This window comes from Exophiala aquamarina (assembly GCF_000709125.1).
Source record: "Exophiala aquamarina CBS 119918 chromosome Unknown aczIA-supercont1.1, whole genome shotgun sequence".
Lineage (NCBI taxonomy): Eukaryota > Fungi > Ascomycota > Eurotiomycetes > Chaetothyriales > Herpotrichiellaceae > Exophiala > Exophiala aquamarina.
The window spans coordinates 4,265,013-4,278,278 of record NW_013550587.1 but is presented as its reverse complement, the minus strand read 5'-3'; the positions used below and the strand labels follow the sequence as shown (position 1 = coordinate 4,278,278).

General features: G+C 52.0%; 4 protein-coding genes across 4 annotated transcripts; 3 read left to right on the top strand and 1 right to left on the bottom strand.

Moving 5' to 3' along the window:
- Positions 1–528: 528 nt before the first annotated feature.
- On the bottom strand, positions 529–2,499 carry A1O9_01504 (uncharacterized protein; the record flags this gene model as incomplete). Its single annotated transcript, XM_013410662.1, has 4 exons — positions 529–720; positions 890–1,171; positions 1,285–1,983; positions 2,035–2,499. 4 exons carry the CDS (start codon positions 2,497–2,499, stop codon positions 529–531), a joined length of 1,638 nt encoding a protein of 545 aa, XP_013266116.1.
- A 1,823-nt stretch (positions 2,500–4,322) lies between these two features.
- A1O9_01503 (uncharacterized protein) lies at positions 4,323–6,450 on the top strand (the record flags this gene model as incomplete). Its single annotated transcript, XM_013410661.1, has 6 exons — positions 4,323–4,502; positions 4,561–4,791; positions 4,840–4,990; positions 5,046–5,495; positions 5,548–5,949; positions 6,008–6,450. The coding sequence occupies 6 exons, from the start codon at positions 4,323–4,325 to the stop codon at positions 6,448–6,450; spliced, it is 1,857 nt and encodes a 618-aa protein (XP_013266115.1).
- A 1,420-nt stretch (positions 6,451–7,870) lies between these two features.
- Positions 7,871–10,274, top strand: A1O9_01502 (uncharacterized protein; the record flags this gene model as incomplete). Its single annotated transcript, XM_013410660.1, has 2 exons — positions 7,871–8,699; positions 8,782–10,274. 2 exons carry the CDS (start codon positions 7,871–7,873, stop codon positions 10,272–10,274), a joined length of 2,322 nt encoding a protein of 773 aa, XP_013266114.1.
- A 1,541-nt stretch (positions 10,275–11,815) lies between these two features.
- Positions 11,816–13,147, top strand: A1O9_01501 (cystathionine gamma-lyase; the record flags this gene model as incomplete). Its single annotated transcript, XM_013410659.1, has 1 exon — positions 11,816–13,147. One exon carries the CDS (start codon positions 11,816–11,818, stop codon positions 13,145–13,147), a length of 1,332 nt encoding a protein of 443 aa, XP_013266113.1.
- Between the last annotated feature and the right edge of the window lie 119 nt (positions 13,148–13,266).

Genomic DNA, 13,266 nt, shown 5'->3' with positions numbered 1-13,266 from the left:
TTGTCTTGGGGGCGCTTTGTGAAGGTCTGGCAGCATTCTAAGCCTTGAATAGCCGAAACTAGGGGAGGAGCGTCAACTTTGCGGTGGTTGTTGAGGGAGGCAGTGAGCGCCAAGATATTCTAGTAAAGCCTCGTGGGTGAGAGTAGGGTTTTGGCAAGGCTGTTTGAAGGACTGTAACCCGCACACTTGAGATCTCCACTTGGCCAACTGTATTTCCAGCGCAAATGATGCAGGCTTACTCATGTAGGGAATGGATAGAAAATGCATGTCTATTGATGCATTCTGTCTCAAGTATACATGCATACTAGGTCAACTTGCTCTGAATTCTCCCATGACACATCGCTGTGCTCAGGGCACGCGCAAACAGCCACCTTCGTTCTAGCAGTGGTACAGTCTAACGCGAATGCTCGCCACTCATCCAGGGTCTGCAGGCGAAGCTTTGCTTTCACACATCCTACACCATGGCCCCTGCTTGATTCATTTCTGGGGTCTCCACATGTCTCGCTCCACCCTGCGATCTCGCCTCCTTCACCCAACACTCTCCAGCGTCAACTTGGACTCGCCGTCGTAGGGTCGCAACTCATCCCTAGCGATCCGGGCGTCTTCGAGGATGATCTCGGCTATGCGTGGCGTGCGTGGCGTGAATCGTGCTTTGAAGGGCTCAGGCCGCATGTTTTCACTCTTCGTGTAAGCGAAGATGTCGAGTTGGACCTCGTTTCCCTGGTTTGGTTTCATGGTCGAGTCAGTTGTTTCATTCGTGAACATTCATTGTGGCTCATCTCCCGGGCAGTGAAAGGTGGTGGTGGTGGTGGTGGGTATCCAGGAGAGAGAGGCGGTGTTTGTGGGGTTGCACGGATGAAAATCGGCGCGACTCAGAGGCTTCACTTACATTGTCATCTAAACCTGGTTCAATGTTGTAGGCCCAGAGGATACGAGCAATGGTCATGAAAAGACCCTGCTCGGCGAGAGGCTGGCCAGGGCACACGCGACGGCCCCAGCCGAAGGCGTTGTGGCCCTGTTTGTTGGGGTATGGCCGTTCGAGGCCGTTGAGAAAGCGCTCCGGTCGGAAGGTGTCAGGCTCGGGGAAATCTTGCGGGTTACGGTGGATAGCCCATACGTTGCCTGTGATGGATGTGTCTTTCGGGATCAGGTAGCCTCGGTACTCGTCGTCCTAATCGTGGTAGCAGAGAATTAGAGACGATATGCAGACCGATGACATGGGGGGTAATGAGAATAGGGGGAAGGTGATACGGAAAAGGCACTGAGGAATTGCATTGCTTGTACCTGAATAGGCGCGTGAGGAATGCCACCGAGAATCGTGACTGTTCGCCAGCGGAGAACTTCAGTCGCCAGAGCATTGACGTAGGGAAGTGATGCTTCATCCGACCAGTCCGGGCTGCGATCTCTACCCACCACGCGATCGAGTTCTTCCTGAGCTTTCTTCTGCGTGTCTTTGAAGACGCACATCGCCAGGATGAAGCTGATCATGGAACTGCTGGTAGTATCCACCCCGCCTCCGATGAGATTGGCGGTCATACAAGCGACTTCTTCGTTGCTCAAGCCTGTCTTCTCCTGCTGGTCAAGCAGTTTCTTCGCAAAGTTGTCCTTGCGGACGCCACTACCTTCTTTGCACAACGCGTAAAAATAGCGCTGAAAACGTTTCGCGTTGTTGAGTATCGTAGAGGGTAAGGGATAGATCCAGCCTGGCAGGGTCGCAAGGAATGGGACTGCTTCCATGATGAATAGGCCTGGAATAATGTAGTCTACGCCTTCCATGAACCCAAGGGCACATTGAGCTACGTAATCATTCATACGGTCGATGCGTCGACCCCAGCCTATAATTGACACGACAGAGCATGAGTATCGTTCAATTGACATGACGAAGTCGTTTGGTTTCTCCAGGAGGTCCCGAACCAAGATCTTTGATTCATTGCTCTGGAAACTCCGGTGACTTCTAACCGCTTGAGATCCTACGATAGTATGCTTCGTGGGCAATCAGTTCTGAGCACCCGAAGGTCGTCCCAACCGACTCACCATTAGTCTCCGATGCAACCGCCATTGATCGCCGTAGACTTGACAGACCTGGTTAGAGGTAGTTTGATTTAGACAATCTCCCATCACAACCATTCTCGCTCGAGAGGAGTAGATGCTTGCGCGCTTGTCTAGAAGGTCCGATATTGTCCAGATATCATTGCACATGATGATAGGCCGATGTCCGTTCCAGATAGTGACCATTGGATTCCCATAATACTCGGCCCATTTCTCCCATGCAATCCACGGCTTGATCTTGGGGATGGCAAAGAAATTCCCTACCAGCGGTAGAGGGAACGGGCCCGGAGGCATCCTTCGGCGAAGTCGGAGAATGCGGACATAGTCAACCAATACCCACACAACGGGCGCTGCGATAACAGTGACGATGACTAAGGCCAATAAAGTCTGAGGTGAAGCAGCAAACAACGACTTCACCACTGAGAAATCCTGCGTATGGATGACTCCCATCCCGGACTGTTTTCAGAGATTTTGGGGTAACAGGGCCAGCGAAGATGGAACAGTCGTTGGGTGAGAAGCAATCTGTTGAGTATCGAAACATCACGGCGATGCGCGCGATAGTAATCCTCATGTGGGACGGACTTTCGCTTACCAAAATCCATATACCCTCTGGCCGAGGTAGCCATATGAGGAGTAGGACTTCCAGAAGAGCTGCGATGCAACGTGGCACCGCTCTCCGAAATGGCGAGCTCATGTGGGGTACCAGGCAAGGCTGTGAGCGAGCCTTGAACACAGCCCACATATATGTGGGGCAGGTCTCCCATATCGCTCCCCAAATCAATCGGCAGTTATTCTACAATCCGACCAATCGAGGGCGTGAATTGAAAGTCCATCGCGGACATTGATATATGGCCTAGGATTGGGTATATGAAAGTATCGAACCGCGTGTGACACTTCCCCAGGAAATGATGGCAGTGGGGCTGATGGAGAGTGGAGGGAGCCCCAGGAAAGAAAAGTCAAAAGTGTTCCACCTCCGGACGGCTTTCGACTCGAATCAGAGCGACGGTGATTCATCATAGGCTGGTCGTTGCCCGCCGATCTGGTCCGGGCTTTGATCTTTGACTCCCAGGCGACCTGCGTGGGGAGGGGCTACACATGGCCCGCGATCGTAAGTCGTGGAACCTGGAATCGAGACCGAAAAGATCGGCAGACTAGATTCTGATATTCGCTAAACTGTGTCAGTGGGCTCGGTCTGGAGTAGGAGATGTCTTTGTCTTCCTGGCACAAGAGTGACTGGGTTGGTGCACGGACAGCAGGCTCCAACCTTGGGATAGATCATGGGCCGAAATGGACTGAATGAGGTCGGCTGAGAAGCCCCAAAAAGGTCAACGACCCAAATTGGGCGTTGTTCCAGCCTGCAAGGTTCTCGACATTGGCAACATTGAAGATGGCTGTTGAAATTGCCTTGATATCGAGAGAATCCTATTCGACAAAATACGTCCAATGAAGGGACATACGTGCCGAGCTTCTCGACGGTGGTTCACACGTGTGACTGCGCTCGCTAAGCTCGAAAATGGGGCAGGCCTCCGAGATACCTTCCCTGAGAAGATAGGGAGCTCTGGTTGCCGCGTCAAGCTAGGGCAGACACACCCATGAACAACACGCTCCAAGTACCAAGTACGGAGTACTCTCACGTTAACGAAAGCTGAGGAGCCTCGTGAAGGTGCACATGTCCAAGTTGAGTGTGGAGAAGCTTGTGGGGAGCTACAACATAACCCCGGCAATTTCTCTCAGTGCCGAAAACAGGCTGCCTGACAGCAGCAAATGATAAACAATAGGACGAGCACTCGTACTCCGTAATAATCGTCTTGACCTCACAGTCAACCCTTGGTTGTCTAGCGGAATGGTAGGCCAGGTTAGCTACTTAGTTCCGGAGTAGTTTCGTCGCCGCTGGGGTTAGAAGGAAATTGCCGGAGAAAGGGGGCAGTCGTCTGGCCCAGCGGCGAGCTCGGACTGACTGGACCCGCCATTTTTCGAGCCAGAATTCCTGTTCCACGCGAGACGGTGGATCAGACCATGCAAGACTGCGGCCCCAGACTTAGCACTTGCGGATTGAGGGCTTCGACAAGTGGAGGGCCCCCAGTAGCCACCCTCGTGCGGTCCCTCGGTCCCCTGTGGGTTGGTATGGAGGCCCTGGGCCCTGTGCACAAGTAGCAGTGCTGCGAGGGTTCTTTATCAGACCCCATCCCCAGACGATCTAGATTTTCTTTCCCTTTTCCCGTCTCATCATCGACTCGCTGATAGTCTCGAGCTGCAATTTGGCGCTTTACAACATGGCTCACGAAAAGAGTGACGGTGCACAACTTGAGGTCAGTGAGCCTCCAAGGTCAACAGCACGCCATGTGCGTAATGAACATGTGCCCACCGATCTGGATGATCCGCATCGCGCCGCCCTCGAGGAGAATCCCGAACATGCGGAGCGAATGACATGGACCACAATCCTCGCCGTCCTGGTAAGCCCAGTCTAACCAACCATCACTTCGATTGAAGCAGTGTATTGACCGTCCATAGTCATTGTCTCTGTCATATGTTTGCCCAATTTCCTGTGGCTTCGTCCTGGTCACAAGTATTCTTGTGCCTATTGCAACAGATCTTGACGGTGATGTTGCCAACATCACCTGGATTGTCGGTGGCTGGTCCATTGCGTCTTCTGTAAGCTTCTGTATCGCAGGCTCGGCCTCGGACATCTTTGGCAGGCGCTGGACTATAATTTCAGGCGAAGTCCTCGCCATTGTTGGATCCGTAAGTCAATGTCGTTCCAGAGAACTGACCAATGCTGATTGTCCCAAGATTGTCGCTTGTACGGCGAAGACAACACTCGACGTAGCGGCTGGCTCAACTATTGTTGGGTTCGGCTGTGGCATCATCTTCGTCTCATACGCTGGGATCCAGGAGCTTGTCCCGAACAAATGGCGTGGTCTCTTAGGTTTAACTGAGCTAGGTGAGCTGTCCCAGTGTCAGTATCACGCCCAACAAATACTCACCAGTTTCGATAGCAATGACTATTCCATGGGCCGCTGCAGGTACACTAATTGCAACATCGCTGAACACGAACACGGCTGCTGGTTGGAGATGGTGCTACTATATCGGTATCATCTATGGGGTCCTCAGCATGATTGGAACCTTCGTATTCTACTATCCACCTCCTCGCCCTCAGTACGACTTCGAGAAATCTCGGTGGCAAGAGATCAAGGAGATTGACTATGTTGGCTTCGTCCTATTCACAGCTGGCCTGACCATCTTGTTGATTGGGCTCACATGGGCAGGAAGTGTTGATCATCCTTGGAATTCTGCCTCGACCATTGCACCAATCATCGTTGGGGTTGTAGTTCTGATTGCCTGCTTCATCTACGACTTTACCATTCCAAAACAGCCACTCTTTCCTCTACACTTGTTCCGACAATTCCGCGAGTTCACGGTGCTATTGGTGGTTGTCTTTGTCGCAGGTGAGTGCTCCTTGTGGGCATGCTTTACGCGACCAAACACTAATCTTTACAGGTGCTGTCTTCTATTCGTTTTCTGGACTCTTGCCTCAGGGGTCACTATATATGTTCACGAACGACCCAATCCAGATCGGAATCATCGCTCTCCCTAATGGTATTGCGCAGGTCATCTTCGGCGGCTGTGCAACCATCGTGATGGGCAAAGTCGGCCACCTGAAATTGCAGGTTATCTTCTTCCTGGTTGTGCAGACTGTCTTTGTCGCCGCGTATGCCGGTGTCGTACCAAACAACAGGACAGGCTGGACGGCTTTCCAATTCTTCGGTATGGGTCCGTTTGCCTTGATCACTTTGCTGTGTTACGTAATTGCTGGCCTCAATGTTCCTTTGAGACATTTGGGACTTGCCTCTGGCTTGATTGGCACTTTCAGAAGCGCTGGAGGCAGTGTTGGCAATGCAGGTAAGACGTCCCCGTCTCCAAAGTTTTGTTTCCCGAGGACAATGCTAACAGCACTCAGTCTTCAACACTATCCTGAATGGTGTGGTCAAGGATCAAATCCCAAAGAAACTCGCAGCTGTTGCCCTCGAGAACGACATGTCCCTGGATGTTCTGGAATTCCTGATTCCCGCCACAGCAATGAATGCTGTAGGTGTGCCAGGTGCCTTTGCGACTGTGCCTGGGATCACTCCAGCAATCGAAGAAGCCGCCGCCACCGCCTACAAACAGGCGTATGCTTTCGCGTTCTCACGCGTGTTCTATGCTTCCATTCCTTTTGGCATACTTGCGATTGTCTGCGCCGTATTCATCAAGGACCCATCGCAGTATCTCACCAACCATACAGCTGTTCACATGGTCAAGGAGGTGGTGGGATCATCTGAGCCTCAGCATGTCGAAAATAGCAACGCGCAATATCAAGACTCGAAGGCGCCTTCGAGTTCCGACACTGATAAAGCATCTTAATCGAGCTGGCTGCTGCGGGAGAGCGCATACCAAGAGGAGGGTCACAATGAACTGGAGATTCAACTCCTAGAAGAAGTACTGGATTTGACGCTCACGTGAACGCGTTTCTGGACTCATATACAACCTGTTGTTCGTTGCCTCAGAAGACAACTGCTTCATCTGTGTAGGTGGTTACAACCCGATGGGATAGGTCTTTCGTCAAGCCTGCTGTACAGTGCTCCGTATCCCGGGGTTCAACGGGGTTCCTGTCCGGGATGTAGGGATCATCCGATGATGCTAGTCCGCTAGTATGCATATCTTCAATGTACGGACGCTCAAGAGGAAGTTGACAAGGTGAATCTACCAGGTGTATCATTCTTGATTGGCGACCATTCCAGTCCTCGGTAGCGCTACCTAAGTCTGCCAAGTCCGTCGATCCCTTCTTCGCTGGCACATGCAGCTCGTATGTCGTAGCGTGGTGAATGTCACCGGTAGAGGCTTTAATGCAAACTAAAGCTTGAACATGCAACTGTCGGATGCCTTCCGAAGTTCCGTGGGATCCTCATGCATCAGTACTAAATGTGATCGCAAGCCAAAGTCTTCCCATTGGCAAGCACACCTACGCACGTCAATTTGACCCGCGACGAGTTGTGTGCGCGGAGTTGTCGCAGATCTCGATCATCCAAGTCTTGGGAGCAGATCCTAGTGTGCGTCGTCTGAATGGTCGGTTGAACGTAAACTGGCGAGGGTTTGGTTCCCCGCCTAAGCGTCTCTGCTTTTCTTTCGCCCACGAATGAAAAGCTGGTCTAATTGCCAATTGGATGTGGCCTTTCAATGGAGAGTGGGGCTTGTTCAGCCTGGCTTTTCTTCCTCTTGTCTGTGCCACAGCTGAAGAACAAGGGGTCTTAGCACGCCGGCATTAGGCGGCGGCCTTTGTTTGAAACCTCGGAACCACCGAGGACCGCCTCTTGTACATCAACAAGACCTTCAGTAGTGTCCTGAAAGTCGAGGTTGTATCCCCTATCAAAAGCCGAGGGTTTTCCTTCCGCCATGCATTGGGCAGCATGATGCCTCTAGCAAGTGGCGAGTCCGCCTCAGCGCCCTCCAAAAGTGCCAGGAACAAGAAGTGCCTTTATTGCGACAGAAAATTCGTCAAGGCTGAGCATCTTCGTCGCCATCAAAGATCTCACACCGGGGAAAGACCATTCCAATGCAAGTACTGTTTGAAGGAATATGCAAGAAGGTAGTCTGTCCAGACACACCCGTCTGCGACTAAGAAGCTGATTGTTGCTATTAAAGTGATGTGCTGATGAGGCATATACGAAATCATCACTTTCATGTCGAAAGCGAACAAGATACTAAATCTTCAGACAAAAGCGTCTTGGAAGACGAGGCAATCACAACCCCGGCCGTTGCGGATCCCACCGAGTCTGTCCAAACCATGCCGAAGCAGCCTGCAAAGCCTCCTCATCAAGCCACTGTTGCTTTCAAGAACAGCCAAACACCAAGTGATCCGGCAATGGCCGCTTCTCATTCAACTAACCTAAGGCTGGACTATACCATGAACGCTCCAGAGATGCGCCAGAGTCCCCAGGACCAGGAACGGGCAAGTATGATGTATCATACTGCTTCCCGTACGAGCCATAAGCCAGAGATGCTTAACTACCAGTTCATGCAAACGGAGCCGAGAATGGCTCCTGAGCCATTTATCAACATTCATCCCTGGCTGGATGGATACACGCAGGATTTTGCCTCTGTCCCCAGCAGCAGCGGGATGTGGGACGAGCTTCCACAGCTAGATTTCATGGGTATCCCCAACGGCTACTATCCCTCCCCGTCCGCTTCTCGCGCAATGCAACCATCGCCCCCCAAGGACAATATATCAGACGAACGCTACGCGAAAATCGCAAGCTTATGGCCGACCAGAAAACAGGCTTCCCGTCGCTTAATTCAAACCCTCTGGCGAGATGTTGCGAACTTCGACGTGGACAACATATACTGTGAAGGCGACACCGGGAGCGACCAAGTCCCCATATCTTCAGAGGACCCTGTCGGAGGCGAGTCGAGGTGGGGGTTTGACAATGAAAGACGGGCGAGGCTTATCAACGACTGCCGCCCCTTGAATAAGCAACAATCGGAGAAAGCGCACATCGACAGACGCGTTTCAAACGACACTAGGAGTGACTCGGGTTCCAGCGGTCAAGACATCCAGAGTTTCGGCACTAAATTTCCATCAACCCAAATTCTAGACATCAGCATTGATCTTTACTGTAAGTCAATTCTTCATCGCGGTCCTCACCGATTGGCGGATCGGGTTTCATAGCTGACATGACACCTTCAATGTGGCCATAGTCCATCGCTTCCACCCATTGATGCCATTCATCCATCAACATACATTTTCAGCCAAAAAGACGTCAAGCACATTGTTGTTCCCTCTGTGCTTGTTCGGTTTAACTCTCCTCGACTCGGCTCGTGCCAAAAAGTTTGTTGATGCTCAATTGCCAGATGCCATTGAGAGATGCAGAAAGGATCTGGTTCTAAGCTCTCGTCGCGAGGGGCAACTAGGCGAGCTGCTCACAGCCCTAGCATCCTCGATCCTTCTTCTTGCTCTGGCTGCTGTTAGCCTCAAGCATTCGCTTGCAGAGTACACCCGCCTTTTGTACAACGAGACTATGTCCGTCGCGGACCGCCACGGCTTATTTGTCCCTCAACAGGGAGAGGAGCTTACTGCGGCGATATTCCAGACCTTTACGGGTGACGATGTGGTGTGGAAGGCGTGGGCCCGGGTTGAGTCGGTCAAGCGACTTATTGTCACGCTCATCATGACCGATTCTTTCTACTCCCATCTTGAGGGCCATAATCCTCTGATCCACCCAGAGCTTCTGCATTTTTACTTTCCGTGCAAGTCTGAGCTATTTCAAGCTCCGAATGGCAGACGGTGGTCTCAGATGATCACCAGCGGAGCAGCCACGATCATGCCTTGGCTTACGCCACAGCTAGAATCTACGATCCTCCCACCGCCATCGGATGCCAGCGCTATTGGATTTTTCGGCCTGTTCTCCACGATTTGGGTTCGCATTGGAGAAGCCAGATACAGATTCAACGTCAGCACCCCCGACAATACGGTTCTCCTCATTCCAGCAGAGGTTTTCGCAAAAGACAACCAAGCAGCCTCAATCATCCCCCTGATTCTACAAGTGTGGCAGACTTATGGAGAGTCTATAGGGTCGATCAATCCTAATTGCGAGGCTTTTTGGCATCATCTCTGTCTCGCAGTAACCGCTGACCTCGGGGTCTTTGAGCTCGCAGCAGGGCGAAGTGGAGCCGACAGTGCTAAGAGTGCTTTAGAAAAGATCGTGACGTGGTCTCAATCGGCAGCAGCACGCCGGGCGTGTGTCCATGCAGCACAAACGTTCTTCATCATGTCAAAGAGAAGCGTGAATAGCGGAACCTCGTTCGAAGCGGAGATCTCTCTAGTTCTCTCAGCTCTCGTACTTGGGCTGTACGTTTTCGTGATGCCCCAGGTCGAGGTTCCGAACGCGCCACAGGAGATCGAAGCCTTGGAACTTCTGGATCGTGTCAACTGGAATCTAGTTGGCGAGGAAGGGTTTGGGAAATACCCGCTGCCAGAGGCCAAGACGACGTGCCCAGCCAGAACGTGGATCAGAGATAATGGCCCGATCACCTTCTCGGGCGTCCTTCTCCATGGTGGATACTACTCTGCTCGAAGGGTGCTGCTCGATTACGTCTATCTTTTAGAAGATGTAGGGAAATGGAACGTCGGGGAGTTCTGCCACATATTACGAATTATGAGTGATGCGCTAATTGATCTTGACCCGGTCTGAATGATGGGATGCTAGTCACTGGGACACGAGGAAATGTCATGCTAGAGTTTGGTTTTTCAGCGAGCAGAGAGGTTCGCAGATGCAGATATGAGTTGTGGAAAGTTGTTGGATGTCATAGCTGCTTTAAGATGGGTCCTGAAGTTTGAGCACCACCAGCGGCACGATGGCAGCGTCAGAGAAAGCTCCACGTGTCCAGACATGGACCAGAGCGCGTCCTAAGGGTTACTTTGGGGGATCTCTCCCCGGCTCTGCACAACATTGATTGCCTGGCTCTGCAAATGTCTTTAAACGCAACGACAAGAAGACTGTTGCACCATTGAGCGAGAATTTGGTGAAAAGTAAGATGGACAAGAAGACCGATCGGAAGGATTGAGATGTCGACGGGGCTTCAAGCAGTCTCTAGTCTCGCAAATGGTCTGCAAGATATGTGAATAGGAATCGGTGGCGACAGAAAAATGGCCTGTTGGGAGATGAAAGTACACAAATATGCCCTGGCTGCTGTCTCGAGAACGACTGTTGGACATTGATACGGGGTTTGGTGTTGATACGAGTACGTACATACTGATCGGATTTATGATTATCCGCACATAAGATGCTACTCAGCTGCTTCCATCACTTTACCATGAAGCGGCTGTCCACGGTTCCCTCTCTCCTCGAGTCCTCGTACGGCCAATGACGGGGGGTTTCGGCTTTCCCCAGAATACTAACTACAAAGCACCGCGTACCTTGTAGGCCAAAAAGGTGCCGTGTGGGGGGGGGGAAGCCATGTGGCCCAAGGTCAGACAGGACAAACCTGGTATGTATTATTTTACCATTATTGATCAATGATATTTGATGCCTGGAAGATGCGGTTGGCGACAGACAATCAGCGAGCCCATTCTCAGAGGCGCCTAGCTCACAGACTTGGGACTCCGGTATGAGGGATCGAGTCGTATTTGTACGTAATTCACATTCCATGATGAGGTTATGACTTATGTGAATTGCCTCCCCCCAAAAATATCCGTTTGTCAGCGGGGTCTGACTGGCCGAAGGCCCTGCATGAGATGAGGTTGGTTGGGCAGGGGCCGCGGGGGCCGTCCGCCCTGTGATCACCCCCCGTGGGTTCAGAGTACAAAGCTTAAAGGGGCGACACTTCCCAAGGGTCCTCGCCTAGAAGCCGACGTTCCAGTTAAAAGCAGCCCCCTAGGCTCCCCAAACCCGGGGTTGTGGCTCATGCTCAAGCACGTCATCATCACGCTGCTCCTGCGCCAGTGAATCTCAAGAGTTGATTATTCCATCTTTTCTCCGCTCATCACTGAACTTCCACCATCGAGAGAAAATACCGCGCACGCTCACCAAGCTTTCTATTCTTGGGTGAGGGTGTGAGACCGACAAACCTCAATAATAGATAAAGACTGGTTTTCATCGTCCCTCCCTTTGCTCGAGCTGTCCCTCCCTCCCGGCCTCCCTCGATCTCTCTTACAACACCTGCGCTGTGACATTCAAACCCCGCCACCCCTCTCCATCTCAATACCTACGTTTACACGACGAACACTGCCGTAATGACCGTCCCTCTGTCGCCTCGACCCCTGCGTCCTGATGAGCGTATTCTTACCAATGAAGACGGCGGTATCGACACGCCTGCCCGTGCCCCCTCTCCAGTCCACAACTTCGGTACTCTGGCTGTTCATGCCGGCTCCCCCCATGATCCTTATACCGGTGCTGTGATCGAACCTCTTTCACTCTCTACTACATTTGCCCAGACTGCCGTCGGCAAGCCCGTCGGTCTGTACGAGTACAGCCGCAGCTCCAACCCCAACAGAGACAATTTTGAAGAGGCCGTGGCTGCCCTAGAACATGCGAGATACGCCCTTGCCTTTGCATCGGGCTCTGCGACCACTGCGACAATCCTTCAATCTCTAGCTGCTGGATCCCACGTCATTTCTGTATCCGACGTCTATGGCGGGACACATCGTTATTTCACAAAGGTGGCCCTTGCCCACGGCGTTGAAGTCACCTTTTCCCCGTCGATCGAGCTGGACATCGAAGAATTGATAAGAGAGCAAACAAAACTAATCTGGATCGAGAGTCCTTCTAACCCAACCTTGAGCTTGGTGGACATCAGACAAGTCGCCACCACGGCTCACAAGCACGGCATTCTCGTCGTCGTAGACAATACTTTCTTGTCTCCATATGTTCAGAACCCCCTTGACCATGGCGCCGATATCGTTATCCACTCGGTCACAAAATACATCAATGGTCATTCGGACGTGGTAATGGGCGTTGCAGCATTCAACTCGGATGAGCTCAAAGAACGCTTGACTTTTCTTCAAAACGCCATTGGCGCAGTCCCTTCTCCTTTCGACTGCTGGCTGGCACACAGAGGTCTAAAGACTTTGCACCTTCGTGCTCGTGAAGCCAGTGTAAATGCCATGACGGTTGCCTCGGCTCTAGAAGCTTCGCCTAACGTCCTTGCTGTGAACTACCCCGGTCTTGCGTCTCACAAGCAAAGAGCTATTGCTATCAAACAACACCGAAATGGCATGGGAGGTGGTATGCTTAGTTTCAGAATCAAGGGTGGCCATGCTGCTGCTGAACGTTTCTGTCAGTCTACTAAAATCTTCACCCTTGCCGAGAGTTTGGGAGGTGTCGAGAGTCTGTGTGAAGTCCCAAGTGCAATGACCCACGCCGGAATTCCTCAGCAACAGCGAGAGGCCATTGGTGTCTTCGACGATCTGATCAGGCTTAGCTGTGGTGTGGAGGATGCTGCCGATTTGAGGAAGGATGTTCTCCAAGCTGTCGAGAAAGCTGTCGTTGGTCCAAAGATCAATAACGCTCTCAATGGTGCTCCTAGCGGTCATCGTTCCAATGGTGCAACTGTATCCAGGCGATGAATGACGCATTTCAGCCATATCTCCTTATCATCGGAGAGATGACTCGTCCCTTTGAATGACATCGGTGGGATCCTGCCACCCAGAACACTGTTCCGCCAGTCGAGTCGACACTCTACTAC